The 20,206-nt window shown below is 45.7% G+C and overlaps 1 protein-coding gene and 1 long non-coding RNA gene across 5 annotated transcripts in view; one reads left to right on the plus strand and one right to left on the minus strand.

The window, feature by feature from the left end:
- Window positions 1-3,489: 3,489 nt before the first annotated feature.
- On the minus strand, window positions 3,490-6,884 carry LOC133390046 (uncharacterized). The gene is made up of 2 exons (XR_009764287.1): window positions 6,806-6,884; window positions 3,490-4,962 (listed from the first exon to the last, which is right to left on the minus strand). It is a non-coding gene; the product is annotated as an uncharacterized LOC133390046 (long non-coding RNA).
- A 2,655-nt stretch (window positions 6,885-9,539) lies between these two features.
- FAR2 (fatty acyl-CoA reductase 2) overlaps window positions 9,540-20,206 on the plus strand; it is a 139,941-nt gene continuing 129,274 nt past the window's right edge. Inside the window, exon 1 of one of the 4 annotated variants that reach the window (XM_061582531.1) lies at window positions 9,540-9,718. Coding sequence is in view for 3 of the 4 variants with exons in the window: in XM_061582530.1 (XP_061438514.1) it covers window positions 10,285-10,306 (22 nt within the window). In the remaining variant the exon portion in view is untranslated. Of the gene's footprint in view, window positions 9,719-9,824; window positions 10,307-20,206 lie in introns of those variants that run through there. The other 3 variants (XM_061582530.1, XM_061582534.1, XM_061582535.1) reach the window with 3 other exon arrangements.

A 20,206-nucleotide genomic window follows, 5' to 3' on the forward strand; every position in this document is an offset into this window, starting at 1 on the left:
GGCAATGTCTTGTTAGGTCAAAGCAGTCCCACTTCTCTCTCCCCGAACACACACAGCACTGCGATACAAGGAAGCAGGAGCACCTCTGCCTGTTGCCCTAATGAGCATGGAAGGCAGGGGTTGGAGGAAGCAGTAGACGTGGCAGCTGTAGTTCTATGGAGTCCAGCTCACTCAGTATTCGCTCTCAGTCTAGGGGGCAGGGAGTAGAGAGCATTTTTCTTTAAAAAGTAAAAGGCAAAAACTCTGAAGGAGAAAGGACTGTGCTTCAAGGTGTGCAATCTGGAAATACACATTGTTTCAAGCAATTCCTCCTAACAGAATGGCCTTGTAGGCCCCTTCCAACTCTATTATTCTGATTCTATGAATGCATTTTTATATGTTAATTTCCCTTCTTTTTGAAAACATTGTTTGGTTGAAGATCTCAGTTGCAAAATTCAGATCACTGAAAATTTTGAAGGTTGGCTGTGTTTCAGTTTTCATATTGTTTCACAAAGTGTGAATTTGATGGATTCAGCTTTAAATGTGAACTGAATCAAATTTCTCTTCCATCCCTAGTTAAGGTTATTGTGTAAAACATGTAGGCATGTTCTCAGAGTCTGCTGTTGTCTTTCCCCTTCACTGCTGAATTTGAATGATGCACCGCTGGAACAGTTTTGGCTTCCTTGGATTGATTGGCTCAAGCTCCCAGAAGTCCTTGTCAAAGGAAGGTGCTGTGCCCAGATTGGTCAGTTACTCTTCCTCAGACTAACAACTTTGATTCACAACAGACACAGTTTCACAACCAATATGGGTACCTGTATTTTCTCCTTTTCTCAGTTAATATCAATTTCCTTCAGAGAAACAACATTTGTGGGAGGGTTAATCCCTTCCTCCCCAGCACCCTGGCCATAATCCAATGTGCTCCTCTAGCTCTTTTTAGACAAATATAAAGATATGAGATCACACCACATCTAGTTTTGCCTTAACAAGTGTGGGGCATGTGGGTGTGGTTTGGGGGGCAGGGGGAACAGCCTCATGGGGCAAACCCAATCCCTGCTTCACAGTCACAAGGTCTGTCCCTGGTTCCCACTATTAGAAAGATATCAAGTGGTCTCCTTCTGCCTGAGAGCTTGGAGAGCTGCTGCCAAGCAGAGGAAGTACAGATGGACCAAGGTCTGGCACATAGTCTGAATCTCTGTCTCTTAACCTTCAGGCTCAAGGTTCAATTTCTATTGTGGCAAAGACGGGGAACCTGTGGCCCTCCAGATGTTGGAGTACTACAACTCCCAGCCAGAGCTTGGAAAAGTTACTTTTTTGAACTCCCATCAGCCCAATCCAGTGGCCATGCTGGCTGGGGCTGATGGGAGTTGTAGTTCAAAAAAGTAACTTTTCCAAACTCTGCTCCCAGCATCCCTGACCATTGGCCATGCTGGCTGAGGCTGATGGGAACTGGAGTCCAACAACATCTAGAGGGCCAGAGGTTCCCTATCTCTGTACGTGTCCCTATCACCTCACTTTTTCTGCTTTCTCAGTTTTCTAGTCCATGGCCTTGCACACCTCCTGGATCTGTAGGGTATGTGAAGCTCAGATCATTTCCACAATAATGCTGCACTGTCCTAGAGGATGACTGTCACAACTTCTTGTCTGCAGGAGTTTATACATATACATATAAGTTCTGCCAAGGCAATTTGTTTCTAACTTTAGCATTTTCAGGCCCTGCAGAAAAGATCCTTTTTATCATCTAGAAACGATAAATGGATAGGATAGAGAGAGTGCTATTTTAAGGAACAATGAAAAGTTTCTAGAAGCCCCTATTCCCTGGGGTGTTATGCTTGAGCAAACTTGAGGTGTGATGTTGGGCCTTCTCAATTCTTCTGCCAGAGCCGATTACTGTGTGGTGTTTCAGTGTATGCATAGCAAACACCACAGAACTAGTTAGGTGTCAGTCCAGCACACAATTTATCTCTGATATTTTTTCTTTCAGTATAGCATTTCCCTAAAAAATGATTTCACCATATCTGACTAGCCTTGCAAATTTAAATTAAACTACACTGGGTCAAAACCTCTCCAAAGCTTGCCCCTGCACAGAATGTTGTTTTGGTGAGGCCAGACCTTAATTATCTCATGTTATTAAGCTTTGATAGACTTCATATTGGTTCTTTTTGTACAATCTGTACTTTTCAGAAGCACTTTGGCTGACTGGCTATGGGACCACAACATTCCAACCAGTATGTACACAAATTTCTGTAAACACAGGCAAGTACAAACCTATCAAAATGATGCTGTACCAACCAACAATAAATCTTGAAAACTTCTGAAACCTGGAAAGGCGTGGATGGGAGGAAATGGCAAACACTAAACAGAGCTGTGTATTGAAGGTATTCACTTTTTTAAAATACATTTTCTTTTTCTTTACTAGAATAGTACAATGGATAGTCTTTGGGTTTGGCCAAGAACTTTGCCAAATGGCCTTAGACAAGCCACCTCAATTTAAGCTTCAGATCTGACACCTGGGTATAGAACCTCAGCAGCGTCACTAGCGGGAGTGCAGGGGGGTGCGGACCTCCGGTGCGCCCCCTCCCAGGGGCATGGACGAGGTGGCTGGGCTTGCGTGCGCACGCACTCAAGGCCAGCCACTCCATCCATGCCCCTGGGAGGGCGCGCGCCAGAGTGGCACCCAGCCGGAGAAGGACTGGGAACGCTGGTGTGCCTCCCTCGCCCTGCCGACGCTGCTCCCGGTCTTGCCCACCTACCTCCGAGGAGGAGTTGGAGCAGCCTTGCTGGGCAACGGCACGGGGTGGCTCTGGGTGTCACCCCCCTCATGGTGACACCCGGGTGCGGGGCACACCCTCTGCACCCCGGTAGTGATGCCCCTGTAGAACCTCCAGCCTCAGTAGCTGGGAATGCACATTTCACAAAGCTTGCTGTGTATTCTAAGTTTTATATTCATGATCAGTCAATCTAACCATCTGTCAGTCAGCCAGTCCCCATTATTCTGTCACACCCATCACACATCCAAGAAACAGAATTCAAAATGAAGAGCGGGCATGATAGATAGTGGCTGGGATCATCTACAACTCAGGCCTATGGAGCAGGTTTGCCCCCTTCCCAAAGGTACCCTTGAGTTGTGCTACTTTGCTTTCTCCAGTATAAGTGAGTGATTATTCCAATGTGAAAAAGTGCACCCACACTTGGGGACATTTCAGTCGGGGCAAAATCTGCCCAGTCTTCACCAGTAAATATCCAAGGTCCTTCAAATGTACACACCATGGCTACATGTGGGATAAATAAAACACATAGAAAAGCACTAGCAATTGTCCAGTGGTACCAGTCCCTAAACAGGAATGAAATCTAGCCATTATCTGAAAGTCTCTATCAAACCTGAACCAGAACAGGCCAACAAAAACAAATTCAGGTTAGGGTTCAGAAAATGAATTTGACCCAAAACACGTGGGGTAATTTCCTCACTGGGGTCCACTAGAACCAGAATAAGAACAAGCACGTAAAAACCAATATATGAGATATCTATATTTTGGGTTTGTCCACGCTTCAGTACTATGCCTTCTTCAATTAGGCTGGTCCTCGGGTAGAGCAGAGTTAATGGCTGCTAGTCTAGTGTCCAGTCCTGAGACACAGAGGAGATTAAGCAGGTGGTCCTAAATTCAGGAAGCATGAAAAAGCACTTAGCCCAGGCAATGGGAAGCAATGGGGGCAGTGCGAAGAGAGACTAATTGAAGGGTTTATTCCACTTACATATCTGCCTCTGAGGGTTCCTGTTTCAAGGAATATTTTGAACACCCTTTTTTGCTTAGTAGATGACCTACATATAACAAGGGGCATTAAACTATCCTAAAGAGGGAGTTCTTAAACAGGGTGGTGGGGGGAGGGTACAAAAGAGATTTTGGAGAAATTGTCAAAATTCATATTTGTGGTGTTCCAGCACTCAGTCCACTCTGAAATCCCTGCCACAGCCAATTTTTGTGGCAAATTAATGAGTGAGTTTTGGCTCTGCAAAAAAAGGATTTTTTTTATTATTCATAGTGTCCGTTATGCTGATATCTGTCCAAAGTATTTGTTGCCGCTATGGCAACAAATCAGCTACACTTGGCCAACTTCTTAGTTATGCAAAGGCCCATTCTCCCAACAAAATTACAGGGCTGGATGGAATCAGTAGATGACTTTTTTTTAAAAAAAAGTGCTCATGAATCTCAGTAGGTTCAGGCTCACTAGAGTCATCATTGGTGATCACTTGTGGCCGAGTAAGATTGTCTTCCAAGATAAGGTCTTTAACGGTGGGTCCGTAAGTGACTGTGGAGGCCAATTCTGGATCCACACAGCCTCCCACAGTGAGGGCATAGGTTTCCAGATGGAAGATGGAAGAGAAGTGCTCTGAGTTAGCAACATGACCCACCGAGAGTAGCGAGGGTTTTGTGCTGAAGGAAGGGATGCTGTACCGTCATGAAGCCATGTGCATGCCTCCCGGAGAGGTGAGAGCCTAGGTGCTGCGCCAATGTCACGACTCTCCCACCAAGGGGCATTTTGGAGTCTACAAAACCTTACAAGCCGTCATCAGGGACTTTTGGTGGCCTCGGATGAAACAAGAAGTGGAGCATTAAGTCTGATCCTGCCCCACCTGCACTCGGGCCAAGCATGCCACTGGATGGTCTGCTGGGCTTCTAGAACCCCTTCCAACACCCCAAGGACCCTGGCAGATGGTCACCATGGACTTCATCACTTATCTTCCTTCCTTGCAGGGGAAAATCACCGTGTTGGCAGTACTGGATGCTTTTACAAAAATGGCGCATTTCATCCCGTGCACGGGACTTCCAAATGCTCAAGAGACTCTATGTGCAGCATGTGTACCACTTGCATGGACTCCCGGACAGTTTGGTCTCTGACAGAGGAACACAGTTCACGGCCTGCTTCTGGCGGGTGATGTGGCAAATCCTGCAGAGTGAACTGAGACTTTCCTCATCCCATCACCTGCAGACGGATGGACAGATGGAAAGAGTTAATGCCTTGTTAGAACAATACCTGCACTGTTATGTCAACTACCAGCAGGACAACTGGATGTCTTTTCTACCCCTAGTGGAGTTCGCTTATAACCAGAGCTTGGAAAAGTAACTTTTCCAAGCTCTGCTTATAGCAATGCCGTACATGCCAACATGTAACAAAGCCCTTTTATTTTTGCCAACCTGGGATATCACCCTTGAGCTTTTGCCACCTCTCGAGCCAGCCCATCCATCCTAGCAGAGGAGGAGTTCATACAAGAGCTGCAAGCTATGCAACAGCTGTTGAAAGAGCAGCTGAATCGGGCCAAGGAGGATTATAAGAGAGCTGCAGACCAGCAGCGGCAGGAAGGGGCCCCCATCCAAGTGGGAGACAGAGTGTGGCTGTCTACACGCTATTTGCCTACGCAGGGACATTGCCATAAATTGGAGGATCGGAGGGTTGGACCCTTAGAAGTGGAGGCTCAAATCAACCCAGTAGCCTTCTACCTGAAACTGCCTCCCACCTTCAGGTTACACCCCATGTTTCATCGCTCCCTGCTGATGTTGGGGGGAAAAACCTGACCCTCACAGAGTGCCAGTGGAGCTGTCACCACCCCACGGTGAATACGCAGGAGGAGTATGAAGTGGAGCAGATACTGGACTTGCGGAAGCGCCGGGGACAGTTTCAGTATCTAATTCACTGGAAGGGGTATGATCCATCGGAACATTCTTGGGAAGCAGTAGAGGATGTTCATGCACCGGACTTGGTGAGAGAGTTCCATGAAGTGTACTTCGGAGTGGGTAGTTAATTAATTGGTTAATTGGTCACATTGGCAAGTAGTTGCCATAAGTTGAGGCCATTAAGGTTTGGTGAGCACCCTTAGACACCGGCTTTCAGTGCTATGGAACCCACAGGCATGGACAGGGAGCATAATTGGGGCCAACCTGTAACACCTGCCAGGAGTTGTGGAACCCCAGGAGGGGGTGGAGCAGGAAGGCCTCCCTACTCAAGGGTGGGACTTAAGGAAGGGAGAGGAGGACAGGCTATCCCTGGCCCTTTGCAGGGTTGGATCACCCACAGTTTGGTTATTAGTTGGATCCTGTCCCTTGATTCCCCTATGCAGATCTGTTTGAGGGCTAGTAATTAATTAAATATATATGGCCTGGTTCACCCTCTGTCCTTCCTCTTTATTTCCCTGGATTGTGCTGTAAGTCTGGATTGAAGCCACTAATTCCAAAGAAAGGGAAAAATGTTTTGTTAACCTCTTGAAAACATCATCATCATGAATAAAACTGCAAGAATACATGGACTACTTACTTCCCTAAACAAAGAGCCAGGAAGTACTGAGAAAACACTGTGGCTAGCCTTGAAGCGACCATCGGTGGCAGGGGGTGGGGTGGAGCATAGCATTTATAGAACGCTATAAAGCCAGTCATGGTTATTTGCACCACTGTGCACTCACCACACATTTTCAGAATGGGCAAATATAACTGTATGCCTGTCATAGTTATGACTGTTTGTAGAACAACTGCAAGGGGTCTTTCCTAAACACTCTGGTGAGCTGGAATGTACATTATTTTGAACCTCATATATGAATCAGAGTCCAGCATTCATGAATTCACTCTTTGCCATCAGCAATATTCCTCAGCAAGAAAAGAGTCTACAGTTTATTCCAAATATACATCTCTTTTTAGTGCCTGGGCTCTTTAGGCCCATTTCATAGCTTTAAATAGTCCATATTAGAATCCCTAACTCTGTGTTCAGCATTTTCTGTGTTCAGCTTCAGGAAAGAGTAATCTGACATTTAAAGCAAGCCAGAAAAAAAGCTTTGTACCTTAAAACTTTCACGTATATTCTTTGCTCTTCCAAACTCTGCTTGGAACGGATGTAGCAATGAATCATAGCTGGTTGAGCTTCCAGGAAGTGTGACTCAGAGTGGGCCGTTACAACAAAACAGCTGAAAGAGCAAAAATGATGTATTATTTCCAAATAATGCTGCATGGCAAAAATACATTTTTTCTTCCTGATGGAGGAAGAATGAACTTCAGGCTCAGAAACAGTGCACAGCTGGTTAAGAGTTAAGAGATATGATATAAATGGGAAAGAGATGGGAAGGAAAAAAGGGGGGGAAAGGACATTTCTTCTAACTCTCACACTAGGGCCAACACATTGTGTCCAGGCTTGGCAGCCTATAATTATTTCTAGTAGCCTCCACAATATAATAAAACAGCCCCTGAGCACGTTGAAGAGGACATCTTGAGAGGCTGGAACACTGGACCAAAACCAAGATGGAATTCAACAGAGATAAAGTCCTGCATTTATGTACCCAATAATCACATGTATGCATATAGGATGTGGGAGATTTGGTTTGGCAGTAGTACATGGAGAAAAGGATCTAGGCTTCTTTACAAAAGCTGAACTTGAGTCAACAGTGCGATGTAAATGCAATTTTAGGCTACCTCAGCAGGAGCATAGTGTTCAGGTTACAAGAAGTAATTGTCCCACTCCTTATGTGCTGGTCAGGCCATATCTGGCATACTGCGTCCATTTCTGAGCACCACCTTTTAAGAAGGACATTGACCAACTGGAGACTGCTCAGAGAAGGGCAACCACAGTAGTGAGGGGTCTGGAAGCCAAATTCTCTGAGTAACATTTGAAAGGGTATGTTTAGCCTGCATCAGCAGACCTGCAGGATGTATCTGTCAATTGACTGTTATCATTTCAGATTGCGGGTGGATTTAAAATGTTTTAACACTCCTTTCTCCTCAGGGAGAAAGATTAACCTAACCTTACTGACATGCTAACTTTTGACATGGAGAGTACTATGTCGTATTCATTACCATTTACAGTGATCCCTGCAATCTCTTGAGTTACAGGTTTCACATCCTTGCTTTACCAGGAGAAGTACCATTTTGTCACCTTTGAACTTCAGGTGTACTCAGCTTTGCTGCATGATGCTTGACCCAGAAAGGCAAGGACTGCAGAGAGATGAGCAAATCTATGTACATTTTTTCCAGTTTCTGGGCCCAGTTGCCCCCCAGCTGGCAGTTGCAGACAAGGAAGGGGCTGGCTTGTGCAGCTGTAGCAAGCTGAGCAGACCCTAGCCAGCTGGGGAGGACTAGCCTCAGAGGGAGGCAATAGTAAACCCCCTCTGAATACTCCTTTCCATGAAATCTCTATTCATAGGGTAGTCGTAAGTCAGGATTGACTTGAAGGCAGTCCATTTCCATTTTTTCTGGGCATACTAGAGTAAATGGAGGGGTCCTGCTCCCATGAGTATATCTTTAACATTTTTGGTAAGAGTTTTGCCTCTGTAGTTGTAGTTCTCCTTCAAACCATTTCTTCAAACCATGCTATAGCAACTCTGTAAGGCTGGCCAGAGTGTCCTTACAAATAGCTTAGTAAATACTTAAGAATGCATAATTAAGACATCAGGGACCCCTGCTAACATCTTCAAATCAGAACCCACTAAGAAATTCAACAGCACAATCTTAACCATATCTGCTCAGAAGGAAGCAATTATGGTTGCAATAATTACCAGGGAGTAAACCTCAATGAATTTTGTAGGATTTACTCTTGAGTAAACATGGCTGGTTCGTGCTGATGCAGCATATCATTTAGCAGACCATTTAGAAGAATTTGTCTCATTATACAGCTGGGAATTCCTCAGGCTGATAAACAAGTAGCCCAAATCAATCACAGCACCTGTGTCAGTGATTATGCACAATGTCCCATCATATAGATCCATCATTTATCTTTTTTTTCCCACATACAGCGGGGGAGATGGGTACAGAATAGGGTTGCCAAGTTCAGGGCATGAGACTTATCCTGTATGTTTAGGAGAAGAGAAAGTCAGCCAAGTGCAGGTGTTCTTGCAACACTGTAATGGGGAAAACCACAAGGTGGAATTCTCCCTTCCCCTGCACAACTTGTAAAGATACAGAAGACCTCTTGGTTGCCAGTAGATGTGCAGTAGAAAGTGTACAGTCGCTTACTGACTCGAGGCCAAACATTAAGCAGCAGATCTATCTTTTCTTGTCCCACTCACCATCAATCAGAATGTCTGGACTGAAAAATACTGCCTTTGGACTAATAGGATTAATGAAAATGGACACAGCAGTGGGAAGATGTGTGTCATGGCACTATATCAAGCAGGAGTTTTTACTCTTGCTCTCTGTTACAATTGTAGCTGCTTCCTGGCTTCAGCTGGTTGGTTTCAGTTGCTAGTAGCAAGGTTTGCCACAAGGGCTACAAGTGAAGCAAGAGAAGCCTTTTCCTTCCTACATTTATTTCAGCCAGCGAGGAGTCCCTTTCTCCTTGCCTAGCCTATCTTGCTTAAAGTACCAAAAATCAGCAACTGAGGCAAAAACAGTTTAGTCACAACTTCTTTTTAAGTTAATTACAAACCATAGCATTACTCTGGTAATTTAAAATTACGGATAAAATCAGAAAAATGACTTTGGTTAAAAATTGCAGGTGGGCCGTTCGTCTGTGTTTTATTATTAACAATTCATGATGGTGATGGAAGAGGCCTGCTCTTTGCCCCGTTCCTACGTCTCTTTTCTTTACAGTGGAAAAACATTCTAGCGGTAAGAAACATCCACACACACACCCTCCAAAGAGTTAGGGAGGCGCTGCGCGCGCACTAGCATCTCCCTCTGCAGTTGCTCGGCTCCTTACATTCTAAGGATGTGGGAAGCCCAGACAGCGCCCTGAGGCCAGATCTAACAGACGATCTTTGCTCACGGTAAGCACCGTTTTTCACACACCCCCTTTTTGTATACGTTTTGCTGGATGTTTCCTGTAAACTACAAACGGGTTCTTTACATGCTAGGATGAAAGCGAGCTCGCTGAGCAAAATGCGCGCCTTCATTAAACCTATTCTGTAGGAAGGCGTAAGTTTCGGGCGTAACACAGTTGTCTGGCTTTGGAGAGCGTTTCCTTAATTTAGCATAGCTGCCAAACGCGTTGGTTGCATTGGAAGCCTCCAGTGTTGAGGTGAGTGCGCGGGCACGTTCGGGCAGCAGGAAATGAGACGAGACGGGATAGGCTTGCAGCACCTTCCTCTCTCCCGAAGCTTTTGTTGCTGTTTGCAGAGCCAAAAGCTTGCCAACGTGCTCAATTGCAAGGCGGCGAAAGAAAAGACAAGGCGAGCCCAACCTAACCTAACCTTGCCTCGCCTTGCCTCTTCTCCCCCTCCCGCTCCCGGACGTCTGGAACAGGAAAAAGCAGAATAATTTCCCCTTTTAAAGGCAACTGCTTGCTGCTGGAGTTGGCCTGTGATCTGGAACGAAAAACGCTTGGATACCAAGAATGTTCGGAACCCCACCCCAAGGTAATACTGGCTGTAAAACAAAAGCAAGGACAATTTTGCTGTGAATGTCTGAGCGGGCAATAAGCGGGTAGCTAAGAAGCTTGACACGTGGCGATTCGAAGAGTCCGCTGACTTTGGCAGGAAAGGAGATGGAGGAACGGCGCGGAGGTATCTCCAGTTTTAGGGAGGGTCTGTTTCTGCTTGGCTAAATCTGTCTGGAGATCGGGTTGGCTGGAGCAGAGCAGCAACGTGCATGTGCACGCACAGACTTGCTGCGGAGTCATACCGGAGTGATGGGAGGGGGAAATCCTACACTGCCATCCCAGTAAAGAGCCCACCTTGCTGCTCCATGAATGGCTTTTAAACCTGGGGGAAAAGAGTGGTGCAGGTATCGATGAATAGGGCTTAGCTCCAGAGCTCACTTGCCTAGGTTCTGTAGGGCACCATGGGCAGCGGTTGGCCGGGTTAACGCTTCCATCCGTGTAAACTTGACCGCGTTTCTTTGGGCTGCACAGATAGGCACGGACTCCTCCACTGGAAAGATGGCTTATGAAGGAAGACAGGAATGACAGGTTCATGCTCCGTTTCACCCAGCTAAGATTTGCGCCTGGAGGGGATAGATTCTTGCAGTGTAAATTCAAGAGGCGTTTGTTGCAGTAAAATGGCAAGAGTCCTGTGGTTTCTTCAAGGCTGACGAATGTATTGGGGAAGCATGAAATTAATCTGGATGTTGGCAGGCCTGTGTGGTACATATATATGTGTGTGTGCAACTTGGTGACATCAGTATTTTCATGTGAATGCTGACAATCCCACACAAGTGTTGCAGTTACATAAAGACATGCAAAGGTTAATGCGAATTACTATCTGTAAGTGGCTGCCCAATGTCTATTGGATGTTTTCTGAATATTTCAAATGCCATAAGGTTTGACTGAGATTGTCAGCATTCGCACGTAAATGTAAAAATTGGGGCATTCATTGTAATTGTATATATGCACATGCATGCATATATTATAATCCAGCATTTGCTGGATTTGCTTGTATGTGAATGCCGGCAATGCCTAATTTCCGCATTTGTCAGACATATCCCAGCAAAGACAGGCAATCCCATTTACAAAACTGCTGCCCTTCGCCAACATGTCTTTTAGTATTCAGACATAAACCAAATTTGACCGGAATACTCAGCATTCACGTGTGAATGTTACCAGATTTCCGACATCCACTCTAATATTAGATGTAAAGTAGGAGAATTGGGGCATATTTCAGTATAAATTCTTTTAGTGGAAAAGTTAAACACGTGTTTATATCTTCTCCACTGAAATAAATGTAATGGCCCCATTTAACTGGGGAATTAACCCTCACCAAATCTAGCAACAATTGTAGCAAAATTAAAAGAAAAAGAGAGATGTAACCTTTGATAGGATGTAATCAATAACATACCTGGCAAAGGAATCTGTAAATTAGTCTTTAAAATCACTGGCCGCTCCTCATTGCTGTTACTTTGCCCTTGGATGTCCTTATGGAAAGATCCTCAGCCAGCAACCCAATTCTGTCTGCCAAGACCAAGTTATGACTGCATCAAAATCTCTCATCAAGATGGAAAATGCCTTCAAGTCGATCCCAACTTATGGCGACCCTATGAATAGGGTTTTCATGGTAAGCTGTATTCAGAGGGGGTTTACCATTGCCTCCCTCTGAGGCTGGTTCTCCCCAGCTGGCTAGGGCCTGCTCAGCTTGCCACAGCTGCACACGCCAGCCCCTTCCTTGTCCGCAAATGTCAGCTGGGGGGCAACTGGGCTCCTTGGGACTCTGCAGCTTACCCACGCTGCACAGGTGGCAGGGCACATTACCCCTGAGCCATTCGCCGTCGGGGTGATCTTTAGCTGGCCCTTGACACCCAGGAGACATGAGCAGGGATTTGAACTCACAGACTCTGGACTCCCAGCCAGGCTTTCCTCCCCACTGTGCTATACCAGCTGTTGCCTCCATCAAGATAAGAGACATCAAATGATATTTTTTTCTACAGTTTTACTTACCTGAATAGCCAGCTGGTCCAAATTTTACTGCTGAAACCCCTAGAGTTTCGAGAGTGAGATAAACATTGACACAAGCTAACCTGTTGAAACACGTCGTGCCAGCCGTCCTGCTCTGAGCCTTTCTTTATTACTAACTGATTTAAGATTGGAAGTAGGAAACATGTCTGAATGTAAGGAGTTGCATTGTACAGAGTCAGACCATTGGGTCATCTAGCGAGAGGCTCTCCAGAGTTTCAGACAGGTCTACTTGGAGATGCCAGAAATACAGCCTGGAGCCAAGCATATAGAAGAACATGGCTTGCTAGAGCAGAACCAGCATGGCTTCTGCAAGGTAAGTCCTGTCTCATGAACCTGTTAGAGTTATTTGAAAGGATTAACAGGAATATAGATAGAAGTGATCCAAATGACATAGTGTACTGGGGCTTTCAAAAAGCATTTGACAAAGTACCTCACCAAGGACTCCTGAGTAAGCTTCGGAGTCACAGGATAAGAGGATAGGATCTCCTGTGGATCAGAAACTGGTTAAGAAACAGGAAGCAGAAAGTAGGAATAAATGGACAGTTCTCCTAATGGAGGGATGTAGAAAGTGGAGTCCCCCAGGAATCAGTGTTGGGATCTATGCTTTTTAACTTGTTCATAAACAATAGAGTTACAGGTGAGGAGTATGTTCTGCCTCCACTTTTGGAGGCAGTGTACTTTTGAATACTAGTTGATAGAAATCACAGGAGAAGAGAGTACTGTTGTACTCAATTCCACATTGTGGGCTTCCCAATTGTTGGTCTCTGTGAGAAAAGGATGATGGACTAGATGGGCTATTGGCCTGATCCAGCAGGTGGTTTTTATGTTTTTAACCCTCTGCATGCAAAGAATGTGCAAACCACTGAGCTACTGCCTTTCCCCCATATACTAAGCCTTGTCTTTTGACTGACACTCTCTTGAGAGAGAATGTATTCGTTTTGCTTTTATCTCTTCACCATCCAGAATTCCAGATTGCCTTTGTGTGAGCTTTCTGCTCCATTGTAGCCTATAAGATAGAATTCGGTTAGGGTTTGGTGAGATGCCATCCTCAGTCCTGATGCAAACTTTCAGTGTCTAATAAGGGTGCAACGTAGGGTGTACCTGCTTTTGTTTGCATGTCCATCCAGTCTCATGCAAGGTTTTCAGGCCTTGTTGCTCTGAATCAGCCATGGGTTAATGGCCCTGTATCAAACTGTAGACCACTTGTCTTCAGGAAGAGATTTGTATGAATCTGGCATAGATGTGGCAACTACAACGAGTGTCTGCAACAAGCATGCACTTGCCCTTAATGTACACAGTATGAAGGTCATACTTCTGTAACCGGTGGCATCACTGAAGCCTAAAAGGGGCTTTCCTAATGGGGTTTGGTGAAGATTGCCTCCAGAAGCTTGTGGTCACACCAAACCTTGACAGTATTGTCAAAAACATGCTGATGGCTTGCTTTGCCCTGCACAGCTTTGCAAAGTGCAGTTTCCCTGAACAGTTTGTAGAAGGAAAAACTTTCCAGACCAAAGATTGTGCTCCAAAGGACAGAGATTTATTGATCAATAACAAAAATACCAGTACGCATAATGGGAGAGGGAGTTCTTTTGAACCTCACACTCTGCCAATCAATAGGAATACATTGCTTTTATAGTGATTGATACATCATACATACATTGTACCTTATGACCCCCTTGGGCCAATCCCTGCCCGAGTATCCTCCCCTGAGGGCATGTTCTTGGCATTTGCATCTCAAACCGTTTTTGTCCATTCAAAGAAAGAGGAAGGGCTTTTTATGCCCTTCTGACCCACATTTTGACATCTCATAAGGTACAAAAAAGACACCCAGAAACATCTCAAGAAGAATACAGTTCTACACTTCACACAATATATTTTCAGCATATATGGCTTCTCCTAAGAAAACATTCTTGCATCAGTTCCTCTTTTTAACACTAAGTTGCCTTGATCGTGGCTCCAGAAACTTGCTAACCACAAACCACAATCTCTTCTGACAAACTGTTAGGAGAACATCCAAACAAATACACTTCCCCATTTTAATGAATACTGCAAACAATACATTTTAACCACAGCAAACTGAACACACTTAAAAGATAGGTTTCTAAGGAGATAAAATCAGAATTCCTTCCACAAGTTAAAAGAAGCAGCTCCATATGGTGGGAAGTTCCTGGGATTGTGGGTGGAGCCACACCTTGTGCAGGATTTCCCTGCAGAGGACTTAGCAAGAACCTTTATTGCTTTTTGTAATGTGGCTTGCTGTACAGTGGAATACTGCGGTTATGATTGTGTCCCCTAAGTAAAATACGCAGTACAGCAGTTCACACATCTTTTAACTTGCAAAATAAGTTCCTGTCCTTCCAGACAATGCTCCTCACTTCAGTGCCTGCTCCATGCAGGGTCTCTAAGCCATCTACACTTTGGCTTCTCAGTATAGTACTCACTGGCTTTAACCCTTAAGGGTGAGCCTGAGCTGAAATGCAACCGAGGAAGTGCTTTTTCAAGAAATGGGTGGTGGGATGGTTTGAATGAGCAGAAAATGGAATGCACAGAGATGACATCTACTGAGTGCACTAAGGGTTGTTCCCTCCAAACTGCTGGTGGCCTGGAAATCACATGGGGAGAATAGCAGGCCCTGAGTAATGGCGGACAAAAGAAAAAAATTAAACAGTGCAGGAAATTATCAAGAAAGTAAAAAATGGTGAATCAAAAGCCAGTTTATTTGTGTGGAATTCCAGAAGGGACAATAAGAGCTGGAAGAAAGAGGAAGAAAAGTTCCATGCATTCACAGATAGCATTGAAGACGAGGTAGGGCTGCAGAGAGGGGGGGAAAGGCTTTCTTAAAAGGGCAACGTGGATGACTGCTTGTACAAATAGTTCCTACAGAAGCATTCTGAAGGAGTGTTGGTAAATGGGGTGATCCTGAAAGTGCAAGCAGTAAAATTCAATCATCTACTTGGTGAAATAATACCTTCACAGCGTCTGATGGCTGGCTTTGGAGGTAGAAGGTTCATCATGGTATCTGTCAAGTACACCTCGAAGGTGGAGATGCATCTATTGATGGAGTTTCCTAAATTTCTTGCCAAAGTGATCAAAGAGGACACTACAGCAATGAACAGCTGTACAACTGCAATGAGACAGGGCTGTTTTTCAAACTGTTCCCAAACAAAATCTGGATGTTATCAAGGCACCAAACAAGGCAGGCATGCAGACTCAGACAGACTGAGCAACTCTGTTGCTGTGCGCTAACAAGAGCGGCAACCACAAGCTGAAGCCATTGTGCACTGGCAAAAGTTGGAGTCTTCGGTATTTCAAGCACATCAACATGAAATCACTGTCTTAGTGCTCTACCTCAGCAGTTCCAACACCTGGATGACATGTGATATTTTTGCCTCATGGTTTGAAGAGGAGTTTGTACCATCAGTGAGATGCCACTTACGTTCAAGGAAACTGGAACAGAAATCTGTCCTGATGTTGGATAACTGTCCAGTCCATCCTTCAATTGATGTCCAGAGACAGGAAAATCAAAGCCCTCTTTCTCACAAAGATTACCACCACACTGTTTCACTGCCTCCATTGTATCCTCAAGAAACCTCCCAGTGGAGTTGTTCTATGTTGTCCAGTGGTTGGACAGTCCTGAATAAGAGGGCAGACCTCTGGAGCACATGTGTCCAGCTGTAACTGGTTGGCTAAGCACTTTGAAGATAAAGTCACTTGGCTCCCCAGTGATTTAGATGCTGCTATTGTGGCAGTAGCAGCTGAAGTGTCCAACACAATGTCAAACCCAGTGTTGTGGGATCAATTCCAGTTGAATGTGACCTGATGATCTGGACAGGATATTGGAAATAATGTACCTGACCACCTGCTCATTCGATCCTTGTCCATCTTGGCTGATTAAAGCTAGATGGAGTGGAGTGACTGAATGGGTCAGAAGTTAGTAAACACATCTTTGCATGATGGAGTGTTGCTCACTTCCCTTAAAGAGGCAGTTGTGCATCACTTCTTAAAAACCCAACTCTGGAGCCAATGGAATGCAATAACTATAGGCCAGTCTCTAACACCTCTTTTTGGCAAAGGTGTTGGAGAGGGTGCAACTGCGGGTATTCTTGGATGAAATTTCTTATCTAGATCCACTACAATCTGGGTTCAGACCCAGTTTCGAAACCAAATCAGCCTTGGTCACCTTGATGGATGACCTTTGTTGTAAGACAAACAGGAGGAGTGTGACCCTGTTACTTTGTCTCAAAATGTCAGCAGCTTTTGATAGGATTAACTATGGTATCCTCCTGGACTGAATCAGTGGGACAGGTATCAGAGATACCATGTTACAGTGGTTCTGTTCTTACCTTCAGGGCCATGTTCAAAGAGTAGCACTGGGTGAATGCTCCTCAGCCCCATGGCACTTGTGCTATGGGGTTCCACAGGGTACTGTCCTCTCTCCAGTGCTATTTAGCATCTGTATAAAGCTGTTAGGAGCAGTCATTAGGAGGTTTGGAGCAAGCTGTCATCAGTTGATGACAATGTAAATCTATTCCTCCATAACATCTGAATCGGGAGGGGCTGTAAAGCTCTGGGCCTATGTCTGAATGTGGTGGTGGATTAGATAGTTGCCAATATACTGTGTTTGAGTCCTGCGAGAATGGAGTCTCTTTGGGTGGGTGGTTCCTGTGTCTGGGAGATAGGCAAGTTACCCATTCTGGATGAGTTGCACTCCCTCCTAAGAAGCAGGTACATAGCTTGTGGGTATGTTGGATAGATCTTTGTCACTAGAGGCCCAAGTGTCCTCTGTGCCTAGGAGTGCCTTTTATCAGCTTCATCTAGTTCACCAGCTATGGCTGTTTCTGGTCAGGGATAGCCTGACCACTGTAGTCCAACCACTGGTAACCTCAAGGCTGGATTGCTGCAACATGATCCAGCGGCGTCACTAGCGGGAGTGCGGACCTCCGGCGCATGCCCTCCCAGGGGCATGGACAGTGGTGGCTGGTCTTGCGCACGTGTGTGCTTGCACGTGCACTCACCACACGCTGCAGGCTGACAGTGGAAGGCCTGTCCAGGGTTCACTGCCAGCGAGCGGGCGCCTGCTTTTGGCGTGCACTGGACCGGGTGCCGGGGGGCCCTCGGCGAGCCCCCAAACTTTGTGCTGAGTGCATGCGGCCAGCCACCCCTGTCCCTGCCCCTGGGAGGGCGTGCGCCAGAGGGGCACCCAGCCAGAGAAGCAGGCTTGGGAACGCCGGCGCACTGCCCTCACCGCGCCGATGCTGCTCCTGGTCTCTCCTGCCCGCCTGTGTGCCTCCAAGGAGGAGTTGGCTGCTCCGACCGACTCGGAGCGCTTCTCGGCTCCTTTGCCGGGCAACGGCGTGGGGCGGGGCGGCTCTGGGTGTCACCCCCCTCATGGTGTCACCCGGGTGCAATCCGCACCCCCCACACCCTGGTAGTGACGCCCCTGACATGATCTGTGTGAGGCTGTTTTGGGACCTGGTCTGGAAGCTGATGGGAACACATACCCGTTAGCATGTGACACCATTGTTAAAACATTTGCAGTGACTCCCCATCCACTACTGAGCCAGGTTCAAGGTCCTTGTATTAATTTACAAAGCCCTGAACAACTTAGGTCTAGGGTATCTTAGGAACTGCCTGAACCCTTATATCCCAGCTCAGTCACTGAGATAATCTGTAGGAACATTGGTTGTCCCCAAGTTGGCAAGGCTCATTTGACATCAACATAAAACTAAGCCTGCAGTGTTATTGGCCCACTACTGTGGAATGTTCTTCCAACAGAGATTTAGCAGGTGCTTTCTGTATTCTTTTCAAATGCTTACTGAAAACTTTGCTTTGCCGCCAGGCTTATGCAGAGAATTAAGGAAATCATTTTCTGTAACAGCTGGTGTTGGAAATGTAATTTTTGTTCTTATATATTTTGTAAGAAATACAACATTTTGTTTTCTTACATATAATAAAAATGTAAGAATGCAATCACACAGTCCCCATCAGAGGATTTACAGTTCCTCATAACAGTCCTGGAGTCGCATGAAGCCAGAGCACAACCCCCATTGGAGGATGGTTAGTGCCTCACCACAATCCTGGGATTTGCATGAAGTCAGGGTGGGGTAGGGGAGCAAAGGAGAAGGCAGGTTGCACCACAGCAGCGGCTGCAAGTGGGAGCAAGAAGGAAGGGACACTGGCGGGGAAAGTGGTGGTCTGAGACAACGGAAGAGGTCTGAATAGATTGGGAAGGGACGAACATTGGGGGGTTGTTGTTTTTAAAGTTTAACAAGGAGAAATGGCTGGGATGGGTATAACAGAAGCTAACACAACTCCCTTTCCAGTGTACTGAAAATCCTGCTCACTCTACTCAAATCTCTGCCATTGTTTAAACCACCATTTTTCTCTTGGTATTCCTCAATCCCTGCTTCATTCAAACTTCTGCCATTGTTTTAAACAATTACTAAATCCCTTTCAGTATCACTCCTTTCTTGCTGTACTCAAACTTCTCTCTCTTCCATTCCTCAGCTGCCTCATGTGAGTGAAATAGATGGAACCCTCACATATTCCATAGTACCTTCAAACAATGTATTTCACTCCTGGTACCATGTATCACCTTCAGTATGAAGTTCCAGATTCAATGTAGTAATTTAGAACAGGTATTTTGTTGACAAGCAAACACCCTCATATGTACAACATCCATCAAATGAACTTAATCTTCTCTAAAAAAAGGCTTACTCTTAAGATTATTCATCTTAAAGGTATGGTAACATGTATCATCACGGGGCTGGGGGTGCCCCAAAATAGAAGGGAGGAGGAGGAAGGGAAATGGGGATGGCCTGTGTGCAAGGGGGAGTTGAGAAAAGGGAGGAGGAGGAGGAGGAGGAGGGGAGAGGGGAAAGGAGGCAACAGTGAAAATAAGGGTGCACAGGAGGGAGTAGGGGGAATGGGAATGAAGATGATGGCTACGAAAGGGGCTGCAGAACAGGAGGAGACACTGGCTTCATAGTTGGGCAGAAGGTGGAAAGGGTGCTCAGTAGCTGCAATGTGTGGAAGGAGGCAGATGCAGGCGGTTACATGGGGGTGGTCTGTGTGCAAAGGGGAGTTGCACAAAAGGAGGGGGAAGGGGAGGTATGGACATGGGGTGAAGGTGAAAATGGGGCTGCAGAATAGAAGTGGCTTCAGCAATGTGGTTGGAAGGTGAAAAGAGAGCTTAGTAGTTCCATGGGGTGGCAAGAGGAAGCTCTAGGGGGCTAATGTGTGTAGGGAGGAGGGTAGAGTGGAGCGAGTTATATTATAATCGTTGTAAACTGCTTTGATTTTTTAATGAAATGTGTTCTACAAATATTTTTATAAATAATTGTGAGTTGTTAGTGACAATGGCAGTGTTTTAAGAGTTAGAACAAAACATGGGAGGTGGAGGAAAATTCATGTAGAAACGAAAAAGAGGGAGTGCCACATACTCCAATTTGAAATTAGGAATATTAGATAGATCTTCACTGTGCCTTACATGCATATAAAACAAAAACAGCCGTTGGGCTACTGTATCACTTGATTCCGTGTAACTTGTAGCTTGCTCCTGGACAAGAGCCCTATTTGGCAATTCTTGCTCCCTTGTTGGGGATGTACCAGATATCCTTGCCCCCTAGCCTTCAAGTTAAGGGTATTACCGTCTGCAGTGATGGAGTCTTGTGCAGTTGGGATTCTGAGTCACATGGAAGCCTTCATGCGTATACGTATATGCAGAGATGCTCTGTTGCTACAGATGGATGCACTCTTCCATTGAAGGTTAGCGGAATGGGCTACTTGGAGTGTCTCTACTCCCCTGTTGACCAACACAGGAGCAAGAATGCATCAGAAGAGCTTCTGGCTTTCAAGAATCTATCAACTG

This window comes from Rhineura floridana, chromosome 8 (assembly GCF_030035675.1).
Source record: "Rhineura floridana isolate rRhiFlo1 chromosome 8, rRhiFlo1.hap2, whole genome shotgun sequence".
NCBI classification, from domain to species: domain Eukaryota; kingdom Metazoa; phylum Chordata; class Lepidosauria; order Squamata; family Rhineuridae; genus Rhineura; species Rhineura floridana.